General features: G+C 36.3%; 1 protein-coding gene across 2 annotated transcripts in view; it reads left to right on the top strand.

Annotated features, from left to right (window-relative positions):
- Positions 1–17,298, top strand: part of SLC16A10 (solute carrier family 16 (aromatic amino acid transporter), member 10) — a 67,128-nt gene extending 49,830 nt beyond the window's left edge. For both annotated transcript variants that reach the window (XM_014964581.1, XM_014964582.1), the window contains exons 4-6: positions 12,514–12,657; positions 15,550–15,778; positions 16,624–17,298. In XM_014964581.1, the coding sequence (XP_014820067.1) occupies positions 12,514–12,657; positions 15,550–15,778; positions 16,624–16,859 (609 nt within the window). In that variant the 3' untranslated portion in view covers positions 16,860–17,298. The remainder of the gene's footprint in view (positions 1–12,513; positions 12,658–15,549; positions 15,779–16,623) is intronic.
- The last annotated feature ends 1,474 nt before the right edge of the window (positions 17,299–18,772 follow it).

The following is an 18,772-nucleotide window of genomic DNA, read 5'->3' as shown; positions in this document are numbered from 1 at the left end:
GTAGAGAAAGCTATTGGATAGATTGTAAATGATCATTAACGCTTGCAGAGAACTGAACAAGGCTATACACTCAGTCACATAGAACCTCTAAAATACATTTAACAAAAAGCTTATAATTTTTTTACCAAGATGCTTGTATGAATGCTGCTTGTTCTTAGATTGGACTAAAGCTACTGGTCAACTTGTAGAGAACAAAATCCTTGGTATCTTTTTTAATATTATATATTTTTAGAGTATGCTTTCTTTCTGCCCATATCAGATAGGCACAAATTCTGATTGTGAAATACAGCTCCAGTACATGAAAACAACTTGATCAAGGCTGTTGCTAATATAATGTTTGATAACACTATAAAAATATTTCAAAGTACAGTTAGAATCTAATACTTTAAAGATAACTCAAAATTATAATAAGAGATTTAAACTCCAGCGTGGTTTTTTTTTTTGCTTAGATTCAGGTGAACCATGAAGCTTAACTATTTATAACATAAAATCTTCAATGGTAGTCAGTTAGCTTTGCATGCCACTTTAGAAAGGGGGAAATTTTACCAGTTCTTAGGAACTCTTCACTGACACATTTTATTATCAAAACCCCTTCCTGAAACCCACAAGTTTTTGTTTCAATTTACTTGTCCCTAAAGACTCAATTTTACTGTGTAATTCTCTGGTCCTCTTGTAAACCAGAGGAAAATCTTAAACAATGTATAGTAAGTTCTTGCTACTTCTAAATAAAACCGTTCTAAACAAGAAACTTAGCTTTCATTCTTAGCTTTGCAGATATAATTATTAAATGGAAAATAGCTTGATATTGTTTTCTTTAATCTTTTAAAATATCTGATTATTTATGATTCAGACTTCTATCCAAAACTTAAGTACCTTTCAATATACACAAAGAATCCATGGAGGATTATGGTACTACTTAACCATGTTATGTATGAATCCTGACCATACTTTGAAATACTGAAAGCCTAAACCAAATTTTGATCAGTGATTATGATAGGGATGGTAAGAACCAGTATGAATTGGAATAAAAGTTCAGGTCTTTTAGACTGATAAGAAACTATGCAAGTACCATCAAGGTCAGATTTCTGTTTGTTTTTGTATATGGTCCAGTAAGTACTATGTAAACGCTCACTAATCTTTCAGAAAGCTTGACATACAAATAATTTAATAAAATAATCCCTAGCTTTACTGATGTTGAAATGAACTTCAAGTTTTAATTTTCTATAAATAGCAGTATTCCCCCTTCCCGAACATAGCATTAATTGCTGGTGGGCAATGATGTATGCTGGGGGGGCTATTTAAAACCTTAGGAAGTCTCTGTGGATCTGTATTTGTGAAAGTGTGTAGATCAGCATTCATGAAGGACCAGCATGGATTCTGCCCTTCAACACAGATACTTCAACTCCAGTAGATAACTCTGGACTTTTTTAAGCCTAGTTTTGTCTGCTTTGATAAAAACCACTTTTTTATTTACTTCTGGAAGTATGTAAATACATAATTCCAGATAAGTCAAAGTCTATAAGAAAAAAAACCAACTTTTTGCTGGTACATCTACCAAACCAGGAATTACTTTCCTCAGCTTTGGATATTTACTGCATTTTAAAAATTGTAGCAATGCTGGAAAAGGGATATGATCCTTGGACAAGTGACAGCTTTTGTTATGCTAAAACTGTTGAAATTTTCTTGCTGTTAAGGATGGCCTATAATAGCCAGACTGCTAGAATAGGATGCAGGTTGCAAGTGCCCTAAGAAAAACCACTTACGCATGGAGCCTTATGGCCACAACTCTTCCCTTAGCCCCTGGATATGGTTTCTGTACTTATCAAGTCCCATATTTCCTACCTGGAAAGGCAGCTTCTGCCAGAGTGTTGGGTGCTCTTGACCATATGATGAAACGTAGGTGCCACAGGCCCTACTGGTTAGGGTGGTTGTGTGTCACCACTTGGGTCCATGGAAACTGGAGGTTGCAGACTTGGTGTGCTCCAGTCACTGCACACCAGCTGCTGTCCACCAGCTTGGCACAGCGGAGGAGCTCTGAAGGTCCCAGGAGTTCTGAAGGTCCCAGGCTGTTGAGGCTAGCCCTGATTTCTGTCCATATCCCTCGTGTTTGCTGAAGCGTATTGGAAAGGAGGGATGCATGTTGTGAAACTTGTAGTAAGAAAGAAATAAAAGCTCATTTGGGGCTTTGGAATAATAGAATTAGCCAGGTGTTTGCAAATTTAACCAGCTGCACTGTGTTTGCTAGATAAGAGTAAAAGCTTGATAAAACTACAGAAAATAACCTGCTTGTGAACTAAAATCTAACTAAAATTAAACAAATCAACAAATTAATTATGTGGCATGCTAGATAGGATTTATATCAAGGAGCTGGCAAGAATTACCAGTCCCTGACTGGTAGATATCAGCTGCATGTGAAATAGGTATCATATTCCTTCTGGCTCTTGCAGGGGAAAACCAAAAAGGGAGAGCTTTTCTTATCCCAGTTTAATTGGTGTCAAATTCCACCAGTAGGTGTTTCATTCCATGTGATTTGGGGGAACTGGGCTAGGAGAAATACTATAAATAGGTTCTGATTTAATTTTATTATATACTTTTATTAATTCAGATTGTTGAAGAGAAAACTGGTAATTTATAGGACATCTAAATCAAATAGTTAATATTTCTCTCAATTTTAAAATCAGTCTAAACTGCAGTGATTGAGAGGGGTTTTTTTGATGTTTCTCTAAAATACATAAATAGCCAAATAAAAAAAACTTAGTCTAGTCCATCCAGGTGTGAATTGTGAGTTCACAAAAGAAATCTGTCAGATAAATGCAAAACACTCTTTCCAAGTTGTTTTTAATAAGGACTATCTCACAAGGAAATGATTAAGTGTATTTGAAAGAAAGTATATCTTGCCTCTGTGCCTCCTGTCCTGTACTTGTTCTGCTAATAAACAGAGAACTTCTGTTTTTCAGGAATCAGTATAATGTTAAATGTTTAGTGCTGTTCTCTTATCCTTTAAAAAAGTATGTACTTAATCAGGATCATAAATCCTTAATTCTTATGAGCTTGTTAGGTCAGTTAGGTCAATGCAATAAAAATGGGTTGATAAAGTTTATCTTTCTAAGTCTAAATCTTTTTTTATAAAGAAAATACATACTCTTAAAGAATGGCTAGATCTATTTGAAAAATAATCTTGTTGTTTAAATATGGTTATAGGCTTGTATACAAAGCTACCCTTTAATCGATAAGCAATGTGAAAGTTACCATAACACTGACTGTACTTTTAAAACTTCAGAATACCTCAGGAAAAAATAGATTTCTCACCCTTCTTTGCTGCCTTTTTCTTAGTTTACTGTTTAAAACTGACTTTTCATTTTGATGTTTATCTATGTTCATATTCCATGATGGGTACATACTTGCATATGTAGAGATTTTTGGTTAGCAGTAGCTATGTGGAGTGCATGTGTTCTGTGTCTGTGCTTCATCTTTAAGATATGAAAAAATGGTGTGTGCCTGGCCATTTTTTCCAACAACTTCCTTGGGAGAATCTGTCTTGGGAGACAGATTTAAATACTGGATTTATTCTCCTCCATGGATAGATACTAAAGAGTCAGTGTCTCATTGCTTCTCTGGCTCTGCACGTGCCAGGAATAGGTTCAGCTGGACCTCCAGGGAATAGGGAGGTGAGACTGCAGACTTAAAAAATAGGTAGAAACTGCCACTGAGAAAAAAAGCGTCACCTTGGACTCTGCTCTTAAATTTTCATCAACTTTATTGGAAAAGAAAATGCATCTTACAGTGAAAAGTAAAGATGCTTCCAAGCAGCTGGCCAGCTAAAAGGTATTCCAAAAAGATATAGCAGCCATAGGGCTGTTGTTGACTACAAACTCTCAGGCTCTGTTGGCATCTTATTTGAAAATACAAGATTTGCTAGCTCTGGTAAATTAGCTTTTCAGATTCTTGGGGAAATTTCGTAACAATGAAGTGAAGGTTTAGCCTTTAAATAAGCCTGGCTGCCAGCAGTGGACATTGTGTAGCTGTTTTACACAGGGGAAATAAAGATGTGCCATAGTGGTGACCTCTGTGGTGCTGTGTTTTGCTGGATGAAAACCAGGAACTCACTGGGTCTGGATGTTGCTGGGTCTAGTGCTATGCCCACATAGTCTGTCCTTGGTCAAAAAGATAGTGCTCTCTACTGGTCTAAACTTCCTATTTTTTGCTGGAACATCCATTTTGTTCCTGTTCTTTCGCTGAGGAAAGTCTTCCTTTTTTCACTTCAGAAAAACCATAATGAACAGAAGGACTTGCTGATATGGATTATAGATGATGCAGGCTTTTGTTGCCAGATTCGATTCCACCTTTTTTCCCCTCTGTAGTGTAAGATCCTTGCCTTCATGTGATTTAACTGCTTTATCATCTTGGACTGGCTCCTTAAATTGAACTGGGATGATATGTCCTTCAGCTCTGTTCTTTACCAGCCAGCTATTTTGACTTCTCTACCCCTTTCTCACTCTGTATCAGTGATGTGCCTTGTTTTTGTTATTAAGAGATCAGATTCTGCTGTGCAAATTCAGTGTTTGAACCTTTGCCTCCTGGGACATGTGCCAACAAAAACTGTCTTCCTGTGCAATTAACTTGGAGAAATGAAGAGCCAAGCTCTCATGAGAACCTCTTTACTCAGTTTTTCTAGGAACTGATATGAAATTCTTGCTATGTACTTTGAAAAATGTGTTCGTTTCCATATACTCAGTTTCTGAAAGGTCTTATTTATTCAGGACAAAACGGTCTCTCTGTTCTACCCATTCAGAAAAACAGCCATGTTCCACTTGTAAACTGTACTCTCCCCAAGCAAAAGCATTGCATCATAAAGAATTATACTGGAAAATATGAAGTGCCTAGATTCTCCAAGAAGATTTGAGCTGCTGTATCTGGACAAACTATAGGGTAGTCAGGATGAATCTCACTTTAGTAATTGACATTTTGCCCAACAAGACCCTAGTCATCATCCATAATGTTTCTTACAAATATTTTTATAATTCTTCAAGCCTTCCCTACTGATGTTTGCTCCTTAAATATTGTCAGATGTGGCATCTCTAGATTAGACTCCTCATTTGAGAAGCAAGTGTTCCAGCTGCTGTCCTTGCAGGAGTGGTCATCTTCACATACAGTGGTAGTTTCTTTGTGTTCTCTGCAGACAGACATGCATCTGCTCAAGGAGCCACAGTAAAAAGGAGTTACATACCTTGCACTAAGTGGAAGCTCTTCAGGTTGTGTGTTCTGTGTGTACAGTCCTAATCCTGCATCTCTCTCCTCCTTTCCAAGTCCTGTGGCCTGGATTCCACAGTGGCAACAAACAGAAGCACAGATATAAATACTGTCCTTTATGTCTGAGTGCAAAGCATGATGAAAGTGTGTGCTGTATGGACTCTAGTAACCAAAAATCTCTAAACTTAAACATATATAACACATGCATATCTACAATAAAGTGCATACACATAGCACATCTTGAAGAAACTAAGTTCTTGTAAGGTAAGTACTGTCTCTGTTTTGTGAATTACTTGCATCATGTCATAAATTTGCTACTTCTAAAGTGTGTAAAATAATGTTTATTATTTAATTGGTATGTCTGGATTTTTTTTACTCAAACTGGAAAAAAATCCGCCTCCATCACTACATTCACTTACTTTTATGGGCTGCTGTTCAAGAAATGTGTCCATTTCTTCAGATATTCTACATCAGTCATTTGTCTGAAGTCTATTACATCTTTTATTTCTCAGAATCTGCTGTTAGTCTGTTTTGTAATGATAGGATAGTGTCTTCTAAGTTTGTCCAGTACTAACAGACAACTGTGTGTCAAACCAGCATTTCTCTACACTGTAGATAATCTAAAGTTAAAACTGTAGGTAGAGCTGTCAATTTTAGCACTATTACCTTTCTCATCCACTTAATCTACCATATTTCTATCTCCAATGGAAGACTAAAAAACAGTGGTTTGTAAAGGTCCTATTTAATTAAGCAGATACTTCTGAGACCCCAAATCTTCAGTGGCTCCCCATGCTTTACTTGCTTTTCTAATCTTTGCATTTATCTCCCTTCAGATCTCAACATCTGCTGCAGTTTGACTGCCCAGGTTAGTGAAATTTTCCCCCTTTATCCACTTCTGTAATTATCCTGTGCACCGACTTCTTTCCCAGTATTCCTCAATGTTGATCTGGCGCTATTTACTCTTGGCTGGATTATCCTCTTTTGACATTGAGGGGGGTGGGGTGGGAAAAGAAATAAATTATTTCTTACTTTATACTTGTAATTGTTACGAAAGCATATTTAAACTATGTTTTCCAAATAAGTACTAGAGAAGAATAAAAATCATAAGTACAGAAAGAATAGAAACAGAAATATTTTTAGAAGTAAATGAAAGTTTAAAAATATTTTAGGTAGTAGGTATACTCAGGTATAAACAGTAAGAAGATGAAGGATAAAAGCAAAGCAATCTTCAGATCAGTGCAATAGCAGCAGACTGAAAGGTCTGACTTAGTGTGATTTCCTTTGTGTTAGTCTCTAACGGCACACTAGTTAATGTACTCTTGCATAATAAAAACTCTTGTATTAGCAAATAGCATATAGTTCAGTCAGATTAAATTATAAAGTCTAAAAGTGCATTTTCTATTTTTTTTTAAATTGTATGTTAATGGCAAAGTCAGCATCCTCTTTTTGGATGCTCGATGCATCTTGACCTCAACTAAACTCTTTAAGCTCCACAAGTGCCCAGAAGCCTGAGATCACAGTTGATATTCTTTTTGGCTATCCTCATAGAGAGTAAAGAAAACTAATCACCAAAATAAAATGAAGAACCTTCCTTCGTTCATACACAGACCAGTTTTTGTGTCCAGCTTCTGTTCCAAGAAGAGCTGCATAGAAACCCTTTTTCCTTTTCAAATTCTGTTGAGAGTTGTAAATTTCTTTCCATGTGTTCTAAATTTTTCCTTTGAAGAAATCCTGGAACCTAGCTCTTCCACTTGATTGCCAATAATTGTCAAGCTGTGAGCTATTTTTCAGGTTCTTTTCTGATGATTGAGTTAAAATTTGTTATTGCTGTGGAGTGGAATATTTCCTAGGATAAGGGAGAAGTGGTTTTGGATTGTTCCAGGCAGGAAAGAAAATTGAACAAAAATGTCTGTATCCTGAGTAAGGGTTATATCTCTGTATGAAGAGGGGAGCCTATCGTTATAATCTTTGTTGTGTTTTAAATGAAATATGACTTCTTGATTCAATTTCTCTGGTCCCTGATCTGGTAGATACTTGGTAGTGCATTTGGGACTTCCATCTAGAATTGGGACTTTTGTGAGAGCTTTCTTCTGTGTTTCCCAGTGGGAGGAGACACACGCTTCACCCAGCTCTGTGAAAGATGAGGTGATAATGACCATGTCCACAAGTGGGTGTCTAATATTAAAGTGTTATGGATGCCCTCAGGATTACGTGGCAGCTGAATAAAGGTTTGAGAATCTATGTTTGGATTTTACTAAGTCCTATGGTTTGAAAGAGTCTAGTCCTGAGAAACTTGATAAAAGTAACATAACTTCTGTTGTGGAGTAAGGAAGCAACCTCTGAGAAGATGACAGTAGCATTGTAACATGTAGTTAGATTTATTATTTTTGTTTTTAAGCTAGGGTAATGAAGTTTGACCTTATTTGTCTAGAAGTCAAGGCTAAGACATTGTCATCACTAGGCAGAACAGTACAATAGATGTATTTTTCATTTTTTCAAGTTCAGGAAGACAGGATGTGTACCAGCAGAGTTGTAGTAAAAGTTTACTTTTACTATAGTATGCTTAATAAAATTAATCCATACTATAAGACTTTAAGTATTATTATAAAGAGGATGAACTTGCTATATTAAGTTTTACTTGCTTCACTACTTTAAGCTGCTTTGAGAATCCATCTTCAGTTGTGTTTACAACAATTACCCAAAGTATTTTTTAAGTCCAGCACATATGATGTTAATCATCAGTGGTTATTGAAGTATTTTCTTGTTACTTTGGGTATTTGTAGAAGATATCTTAATCCATTGTTTTGATATTCCATAATTTCTTAATCATAGCATATCAAATAATATGCTCAGTTTTAATTACATAAGTTATAACCTGATAACACTTTATCACATTAGTAAATGCCACAATGATTTGAAAAAATTACTTATGCTACACTACTAAAATTTAAGTGGCGATGTCAGGAAATGCTTCCTTCAGTCATAAGGTTACTTTTAATCAACTGTGCAGCAGAGTTTTAGCTAAAGCTAAAAAAAATTTTTTTTTTCATGTTATAAAACTCAATAAGTACGTATTTGACTATGCTAAGACATACATGGCTTTATTCTTCATCCTTGTTCTCAGTCACTGTGAGCTTCCCCAGATACGTGTGCCTTATCTGTTTTGCTGCTGCCACATCAGTCCACCAGTATCCTCGTGCCCATTTCTTTACACTGTCTCTGGTGGCCCCAATGGGATCCCGTCTGTTGGCACCTCCAGGAGCTACTAGGGAAGTGTAGGATGTAAAAATATCCTGAGAGTCGGAGTGGAAGATGGAAAGAACAAAAGTCATGGACTGTCTTGTGCTGCAGTGTAGGGGTTCTCTCCCACCCTCCAGGCTTTTCTCAGTCCCCAGCATGCTTTCTTGCTCTATTCCCTCAATATCTTTCAGGCCTATCAATTGGCATTCATTCTCTTAAGACCTGAGAACAGGTTTAATTGCTTTAAAAATTATTAGTAGTTGTGACTCTAAGTAGAAAAACTGTTTATTGATTAACAACTATTGTCTTGCTTTCTTCAATTTAAGTTCTATGCTATCAGTTGCCTATTTTGATCTCTGGGATCATAGTCATCCTTCACATGCTCTTGAAGATAACACTTAACAGATTTGAGATTTTTCTCTCTTCAGGAGTAGCTATTTTGTGGAAAAAACCTCCACAACCTTACACCCCTCTCCCTTCCTCCCCACAACAATTTTAACTATATAATTGTCAACCTGAGTTTTTCTTAATCTGATCTGAATTCTTAATCTTTTTTGTTGAATAGGTTTAACAAGTAACCTGTTAACTGTTCTGTTGAGTTTTATTTAAGGAATTCAGATTACACTTGTTCTGAATCTTCAAGATGTATGGATTATCCTGTTTAATCTGCTTTTAGTGGAATAATAGAAAATTTCACAATTGCTGTGTAATAATCACCTTGTTTCTTTAATTCTTTCCTTGTTCATTATATAGATTAAATTGACCAGAGATAGAAATTTTATCACTGCTGTGGCAAGTATGTAAACAAGAATTATCTTGATGTATATATGCATATACATCTTGGCAAAATCTGGGTCTTGGTTGAATGGAGAGAGGTTAGCCAAGACAATATATCTGAAAGCATTCCAGCCACTACCAAGTGGCTAATCTTTCCTCTAGTCTTACCCTAACAGCTATGAGAATTTGGACAATAAGGTGTGTGTGTGTATGCATTACACTGACAATAGAGAGGGTATAAGTTAAAATGCTGGTGCCAGGGATGCATTCAGTTATATTGTCCACTGTCTATGTCTTGTTTTAGAAAATGAGATTGTACAAAGATAGCTTAATTTAAAATAGTAAAGAAGCAGTGCTAGTCTGGAAAAATCTTGGATTGCTTGGCTTAGGCAAAATTACAGGCCTCTTCTACATTTGGAAAAATCAGACTGCAATTCAGCATGCACACAGCTCTAATGAGAGCAAAGAGCTAGCTATATTACTGAGAACAGGCAAAACCCATAGGGAAATGCTTTCACCTCAGTTGTGTGCCTGGGTCCCCATTTGACTGCTGTAGATAATGCCTAAGGAGTCATATAATTACAGACTATAGTTCTGCAATGACAAGAGCGTTAATGTGTAAGATGCTGCCTGAGAAGGTTCACAAGTAATTGCCCATCATTGGATTTTTTGAGTCATTCTATCAGTTAAATCTGTCGAAATCTGAATCTTGTTTAAGCTACTACTTCATAAATAAATATATTTATTTAACTTATAGTTACCAGATATGTTGCTAAGTCTGTAATGAGCTAGCATTTACAGTACTGAATTAATCCTGAATCGCTGTTTTCAGAAACTCAGTTAATAATCCTGCTGTTACTTACAGCTTGCTTAGTGACTCTATCACTGAAAATGGAATATGCTGCTAAGGGTCAGAGGGTCACCTCTGAGATCAGCCCAGGTTGCTCAGGGCTTTGTGCACTTGGATCTGGAAAACTTCCAAGGAAGGAGACTGAACAAGTTCTTTGGGCAGCCAGTGCCACTGCCTACCGCCCTCCTGGGGAAAAAGTTTCTCCTTGCATCTAGCTGGAAGCTCTCTTTATGGTGCACTTAAGAGGAGTAAAAGTTAAAAAAATAAATGCTACTTTAGGTATTTGAAGATCGAGATGAGTAGGGGTTATTTTCCTACCTAAGGAGTTGATTGAATCCAATATTCTCCCCATTGATCTAAGAAAGGACAGTGTTTTGAGTGCTGCTTTGAGAAATCCAGTTACTCGGTTGCAGGGTTAATAGTTATCTAGACTTAGAGCTTTATCTTACCTCTTGAAAAGCCTCCAGGGAGTGGATGAATCAGGTCTCCTAATTAAGCAAGCTAGAGGCTGCAGCAATATGGAAGTGGAACAGGTGACAAGAATGGTAGAAAATATCATGGCTTCTCTCACTGGCTGGGCCAGCAGGTGTTGACAGTCACATAAAGGTAGGGGTGGGAAAACCATCAGCTTTTCCTATTCTCACTTCTGACAGAAAGGGAATAAATAGAACAACTTATCTTTTATGTTTAAATATTGTTCCAGAAGAAAAATTTCATCAGATTCTGTTCCCAAGTGTGCCTTAAAAAGCAAAGAAAAAAAATAACCTAAAAAATAGAGCAAACATCTGTCTTCAATTGAAGTTAGAAGTTATTCTTCAGAAACAAAACAAAACCACTAACCCGTATTTTATTTTCTTTCTGACAAAATAAAATTATATTGGGCAAATTAATATTAGATTTAATAGACTTTCTGTGACATGGAAACAAAACTGAACTGATTTTATACTTAAGAAAATCACCATCACTCAGCAAATCCTGTTTATGCTGGGGAGGGAAAAAGTCTCTGCTTATGTTTTCAGACTCTGGCCAGTAGAGAATCTTGACTATTTTGCTCTAGAAATATTTACTAAAGCTGGGCTTTTTCATTTTATAGTTAGGAGAATAAGGGTTCTCTAGTTTGAAGTGATATCACATAATCAGAGTTAATAACAGAAACTGATGTGCAGCTTTTGTTATCCAGGTCTGTCAGCCTGTGGTCACCTTGTGTCTCAAATGTTTTTATAACATCTTTACTCAAAATCAGTTTCTTTTATTTGCTTCTTCACGCTTCTGAATATTTAGTTTCTTGATCAGAACTAGTTATGAGAACACTGATTGCAGGACTATGCAAATGATTTCTACATCTTCTAATGCTCACTTTGGTGTATTTGGTGTTGCCAAGTGTGTTTCAAAAAGTGATTGTGCAAAAAAAATCTTTTGTATGGGAAATTTCTGGTCTTTATGGTTGGTTTAAAAAAAATAAAGCACACACAAACGAAAAACCTGTGGAACCAGAAAGAATATAAGAAATCCACATGTGTTAAGCCAGTCTCATTATATTCTTTTTTAAATGTGATTGGAAGGGTCATAATCACTGATGCAGGTACTTCATAACATTGTAGTTGATGGTCTACTGTTAGGACCATTGCTCAGTTACTTTGCTACTTTAGGTTGAAATGGCTGATAAATTGTTCTTCCATTTTGCCTCACTCTTTGTTGCTGTAGCTGTACCCTCTCCTGGAAGTGCTTGCTGTTGTGTTTGACACTGCAGGTGGTTCCTGCTCCTCTTCCTCCTTGCCCCTGGATGTCACGGTGATCCTGGATGTCAGGATGAGACATTCTGGAGGGGCCCCTCCTACTTATGCTGTCTGGCCTCCAGCTCCCTGTCCCTCTGCTTCTTGCTCCTGCCTTCAGCTATCACCTAAGTTGGGTAGCCCATATCTCCATCTTAACGCACAGAACAGTTCTGTGGTGACACTCATTAATCAGTCAGTACCTTCAGACCTGAGACCATGCCCTGGCTGGGGAGGCAACCAGTTCTAGACATCCTTTGTGGATTCTGTGCTATGTTACCTCTATGACTAGTAAATTAAATGTGGTTGGGGAGAAAACTTCTGGGTTCTCTTCAATTTTCTTGGTATTAGAGGCAGCCCTGTTGTTTTCCTGAATTGAGTTCCTTAATTGTGAATAAAGTAACAATGTTTTCCGATTGTTTTTATTGTATTGTACTTAATACTGATAAGCCAGTGGAAAACTTATTCTAAAATATATAAAAGCGGAGTAAGTTAGCTGACCATTTGTAGTCATTTTGTTAAGTCTGAGATTCACAGATTACTCGTATCTAACTCAAGTTTTCTAAGGTTTATCTTCCTTTTAATTCTAAACCGGTTTATTTTCTCAACCCTCTCTTTAAACAGATGAAGCACGTAAAAGACAGATTTGGTGACAGCGTGCCAGAAGAAGTGCTTCTGCTGTGTCTGGGCATTACTTCAGGAGTTGGCAGATTGATTTTTGGCAGAGTTGCAGATTATATTCCTGGTGCAAAAAAAGTTTATTTACAGGTATGTCTTCACACTATTCTGAAGGAATATATAAACAATATTCTGAAAGCTTTGGTTGCAGGTACTATTAAGTAAGCAGAATTAACTGATTGGAGATTCAAATTTGAGAAATTTCAAAACTCTAGGAAACTTATGATTTTGATACTCTGAGCCTCTGGTGCAAAGTTCATAGATCTCAGATTTTTTTTTTCTTAATGCTAAGGGAACATGTCTACCATCTTGTCAAGGTTTAACCCCAGCTGACCACAGCTTTTCACTCACTCTCCCTGCCACCCCCCCATGCTGTCAGGAAGAGAAGGGAGAAAGGGGGGACAAAAAAAACCCCAAACAAACAACAACCCCCAAAAAAGGCCAAACAAAAAACACTCAAAAGAAGTTTAATAGAACAGTATTGAACGAAAAAGGAGGAAAAACTAATGATGATAATACTAAAAGAATCTGCAAAATGAAGTGAGGCAACAAAAATTGCTCTCACCACCTGAGGATCAGTTGCCTCGCCTGTCCCAAGCAGGGATTTGCAGATTCCTGCCCCCCTCCCCAGCCAACCCTCATTTATATACAGAGCATGACATCTATGGTGTGGAATATTCTTTGGAAACCAGGACATACCTGCTGGCTGTTTTCAGCTGGGAATGAAAGAAATTACTAATTGTTAGCATGTGAGCAAGAACCTTTGGGGATTCTCTGGATTCCGCTTTCCCCGTTTTATCCCATGATTTCATAATGATTGCAGAAAGATTAGGGTTTTTTTCCTATGTTCCTCTGTTAAGGGTTTTGGCTCTCTTTTCTTGATCTTTGATAGGTGATAATTTGGTGTCAAGTATGTTCTGTGCAAAGTGCACCCTGGTAAAGCCATGGGAATATAAGAGGTGTTTATCTGAGAAGATTTTGCTGAATTAAGGGAGTTATCTGCAGAAAGAATCACAGAAATGCTGAAGCCTGAAGATAGAGTATATACACTTTTTTCCCTCCACGCTTAAAAATACTATTTTTTAGGAAAGTAGCAGTGTTAGTGTCGATTTTTGGAAAAGCTTTAGTTAATACCGTGCATGGTATCAACCACAGGGTGTTCTTGTTTTGTTGTTTTAAAATGAGTAACAAGGGAGACATCTAATGGCTATTATTTGTACTACATCACTGAAAACATGTCTTGGGAAAGACTTTTCTGAAGATGGAGTGTTTTGTTGCCATATTTACATAACTTTAGATGTATCTCATGCATTTGCATTTGTTTAATACTTATTGTTACAGTTTTCCTTGAATAGCTAGAACTGAAAAGCATGGACTTCTGTTGAGGATGCTCCTGAGTAGTGTTGGTTTCACCTAGTTTTAAGCAGGAAAAACACGGTAATTTTTGCTAAGAGGGAAAGTGAATATTCACCTCAAGTATTATTCTGGATTGTCCAACAGTTCATACTGTCATCCTATCTCATGCAAAAATTATTTAAGAATTAATATTGACTAATACAAATGAAAACTCTTTCCTCTTAAAACTTTACTGTCTCATAATTGAACAACTTACAAAAGTTCTACCCAGCAAGTTCAAGCTTCATCTTTCTGTTTCTGCATTTTTTCTTTTGTACCTGTTTTGCTGGGTTTTGTTTTACAATTTCTATCTTTAGTAACATGATGATAAATCCTGTCTTTGGTAGAATGAGGCATTCTCTTGTGGATACAAAGTTTAGCGATTATGGTTTTAGTGCCTCTTTTACTAGAATATGAAAATACAAAGAATCTGGTCAACAATATCTTTGTAGTTTATCTACAGGTAAACGCATTAGTACTTAGATATAAACTAATCTCAAATAACATTTGTATTTTCTATATCAGAATACATAGAACTGAGAATTTTTTCACCTCTATCCTTAAGTTCCTACAAGAAGCCAAATTCTTTGGTTTCTGGTTCTATGCCGTACTTTAGGTACTTCACAACAATTTTTCTTTAATGTGCTAAATTAAGTATGTTATCTAGCAGAATTTTTATGCTGTCCTGAAAGTAAATTTTCATCTAGCTGTCTGCCTAATGACTTTTCCTATGAAGTAATTTATTTGTTGTCACTTATCTATCAAAAAATTGTGATATCTAGTAGTTCTTAAGTAACCTTGTGTTTCTTTAGTGGTCTACATTATGCATAATGACATAATATGCATATATGCATAAGGCATATGTCTTGTTTGGAAAATGTGCTTGTACAGTTAGGTGGGACATTAGTTTCCTATGCTGACATATGGATGGTGCACAAGCAAGACTCTTGCCTCTTTATTTTCGTCTTAATTCTGCTTAATTTTGCTGAAAGACAGTTTTATTCCTTTAACTTACAACAAACAAACAATACTAATCTAAGATTATAATATGATTTTTTTATAAGTAGGCCTGGCTATAGGAATATAACAAGATACCTTTATATGGAAAAAGTGAAATAAGACTTTCAAATACCGCCCTGTTGAATATAAGCGCCCTGAAGTAATTGCTCATAATACTGATATCTTTATTTAACTAGGCTCCCACTGTTGTAATTTATAGTCTTTTATCTGTATTAAACTTTTGATATTTTTGTGGCTTTCATTTGTGAAAAGAGCAGAGAGTAATTTTTCAAAAAGTGTTGGTGCTCAAGAAATGACCTTTGATATTTGATTACAAATGCATTTTGAAAACTGAAATGGGTAGTGGAATTTCTTTGTTTGCATGTCATGACAGTTATATGTTTGTTTTATGTTGGTATGTAACTTCTGATGGTGGTAATCCATGGAGACTGCTTATATTTATTTTAAAGTGAATACAGGCAGACAATTTAATTCACTACAAATGTGAGAAAGCTCATCTGTTCCCTTTATCTTTGCTGATTTGATGCAACATGTTTTTGGTATTTTTCTTCCCTTGGTCATGTTTAGGTGGCCTCATTCTTCTTTATTGGCCTGATGTCTATGATGATTCCACTGTGCCATGTCTTTGGAGGTCTCATTGCTGTCTGTCTCTTCATGGGCCTGTTTGATGGGTGCTTCATTTGCATTATGGCTCCTATTGCCTTTGAGCTTGTTGGGGCTCAGGATGTCTCCCAGGCCATAGGATTCCTACTAGGACTTATGTCAATACCTATGACAGTTGGTCCACCCATTGCAGGTAAGTATAGATATGGTCTGTAGTTATAAACATGTTTCTATGGCTGCATGACTTTTTGGCCATATTTTCTGTTCCCACATCGTATGTGATGTACTTACATTGGAATTTTTCTTGGTACGTGCTCCAGAATGTGGAATTTCCATCCCTGGAAACATTCAAAGTCAAGTTGGATGGGGGCTCTGAGCAACCTGATCTAGTTGAAGACACTCTTGCTCATTGAAGGGGATTTGGACTAGATGACCTTTAAAGGTCCCCTCCAGCCCAAATGATTCTATGGTTCATTATAAAGAACAAAAATTTAAAGCTAGAACAGCATAGACTAGGTGGTTTCTGATCTGGATACACTCAGTGATTAATACTTAATACAGAGTTTGCTGGGAGGAGATTGAGACAGCAGAGTGAATTGTTGGAAAAAACACTCATTAAAAAGAGACCACCAGGAATGCAAAACAAATGCAGTATATATAGAATAAGATTGAGACACCTTGATCAAAAGCAACTGTTACCAAAAGAGGGAGAATTTTTCCAACTCATCGCAAGATTCAAGTGCTGGAGAAGCTGAAATTAGCAACTTGCAAATAGGAAATATGGTATGTGTTTCTAATGATGGGTGGTAATTAGGCAGTTGGGCAGTGACATACTGAGTTCTTGGTTACTTGGAGTCTTTAAATTGACTCTGGAATACCTTTCTACCTATATGTACCTATATTTGGCTGTCAGGTAGTCAGATTAGTGGCTATAATAATCTTTGCCAGCTCTCAAGTTTCTGATTCCAAAGAAAAGACGTGTTTTCTGTCGATTCCGAGGCCCCATTATTTACCAGTTGTAACTTTCTGTCTTCCCAGGTTTGCTGCGTGATCACCTCGGCACCTACGATGTAGCGTTCTACCTGGCGGGCGTCCCTCCCCTCATTGGCGGAGCTATATTATGCGTCATCCCCTGGGTCCACGAACGGCAGAAGTTAAAAGAAAGAGCAAAACCTGTTGATGGAGAAACTACTGAGAAAATGCTGGAAAACGAGAACACTTTGGTGTTGGACACTACAGAAAAGTCAGTCAAAGAAATGGAATCTGGTGTTTGATGCCTTCTTTTCCTGTACCAGCCCAACCTTCTTCTACTTTTTGACTGGAGATGCTATATGATGCTGAAGAAGTTTTTGAACTATTACTCAAATTGCAAAACTGCTTGAAGAATCTTTTATACCATTGAACTTTTTTTGATGAGTCGCTGAATTTGATTTCAAGCCACATTTCCAAGGTATTTGAAGTTTTGTAGCATTAATACATGTGTAGTAATTCTGTGTGTGAAGAGAATATTTTTTTAATTCATCAGAACCTATTTCTGGGAGTGTGAAGCTGGTTTTGGTTCTGTGACCCAGGATTTTTCAATAATTTCCTGGTCCACCCAATGGAGGCACACCCGTGGGTGTTTATACTGGGAAATGTAGTATCTCTTATGACTGATTTGGTTTTTGAAGTTTCTTCTGCTGTTTTACAGTCTTTTACAATTCTATATCATGAACACAAATATGCATCTTCTTGATTCCATTAACTCTTGCTGAAATCATTGGAAAGCTAAATTATTAAACAGCTATTTTATTTTCTCTGAATACCCCAACCTGCTCAGTTTGCTTAAATACTCGCCTGTTTTTGCATTGATTCACCCTTTCACAGTAGCCGAACAAAGAACATTAAGGATGACATTTTTGATGGGCACAGGTTTTGAATATGTGCAAACTAAACTCCGTGTGCAAACACAGTCTGAAATAAAGCTGCTGAATGATAGATTATTTTTTTTAATTTCGTGAAGGCAATACTATTAGTGTATATGTGTATATTTTTTTTTCTGCAAAACCTCAGAATAGCTGATAGTTTTGAAATTGTGCTGTCAGTAATACTTCGGAGCAGTATTCTGGATTAGACTAAATTTCAAATTATTCTGTTGTACTTGTTAGGTTCTTTTTTTATTCTCAAAAACAAGACAGCTTTAAAGAATACATTCTAAGTGCAATAATAAGGTTTTAATGTGGAAATATATATGAGCTCTTAAAATGACATTCAACAACTAAAGTTTTTTGCACTAAGTGAACATGCAGGTTTATTACAGGTCTTTATAGCTGTGTTCAATTGTGTGTAGGTATAGCTCCATATTTTATTCAGATCTAAAGAGATGTCTTTGCATGTCCTATATTTCTTGCTTAACATACTACAGATGGCCCTATTATTTATGTATTTTTAGATATTATGCACTGTTTGTCAAGCAGGTATTTCTGAAAACCTTTTCTCTGAAAAATATTTAAAAGCATAATACTTTGAGATGAAAACACTGCTTTTTCAGTTATAAAACACTTCCGAGGACATTGTTTATTTGTGGATACGGATCCAGTGGAATACTTAAACGTTCTCTGCTTTGGGTCCATTCAATACCAATAATTTTTGTCATCTTGTTTAGAAGTGTCATAACAAAGAGTAAACTAAATGTAATCTGAAGAGAAAATTCACACTGAAGTGCATTTTCTTAATTAGTAACAATACCTGTTATTTACATAAACCACAGACACATACTGTTTTTAAAATTTATAACCTTCATTTTCTTTTCTATTTTTATTATTTTTCTTTCTCCAGATTTGTAGTAAACTGCTTAGAAAGCCCATGCACATTTGTGATATGGAACATCGTTAGCAATACTATTGCTTAGAATGTTTACATCTATCAACTTCCAAAAGTCCTTTAAATATAATCATGCAAAGCATCCTAATAATTGGAGACCAAAGCTCATACCTGTTTTTTATACTGCAGAATTTCAATCCTGCTTTACGTGAGTGAGGTTTAAAGGAATTGAATCTTAAAAGGTTAGAGGTCTATGGGAGGGACTTGCAGGAGGAAAAAAATAAATCTGTAAACCAGAGTTCCCTTTAGATTCACTGGAACTTGTGCTTCTGCACCTCAAATGCTTCTAAAAATGTCATTAAAATATTCATAGTATTGTTAATTA

Source organism: Calidris pugnax, unplaced genomic scaffold (assembly GCF_001431845.1).
Source record: "Calidris pugnax isolate Ruff unplaced genomic scaffold, ASM143184v1 scaffold219, whole genome shotgun sequence".
NCBI classification, from domain to species: Eukaryota; Metazoa; Chordata; class Aves; order Charadriiformes; family Scolopacidae; genus Calidris; species Calidris pugnax.
The sequence above is the reverse complement of the archived record's forward strand: the minus strand, read 5'-3'. Positions and strand labels throughout refer to the sequence as shown.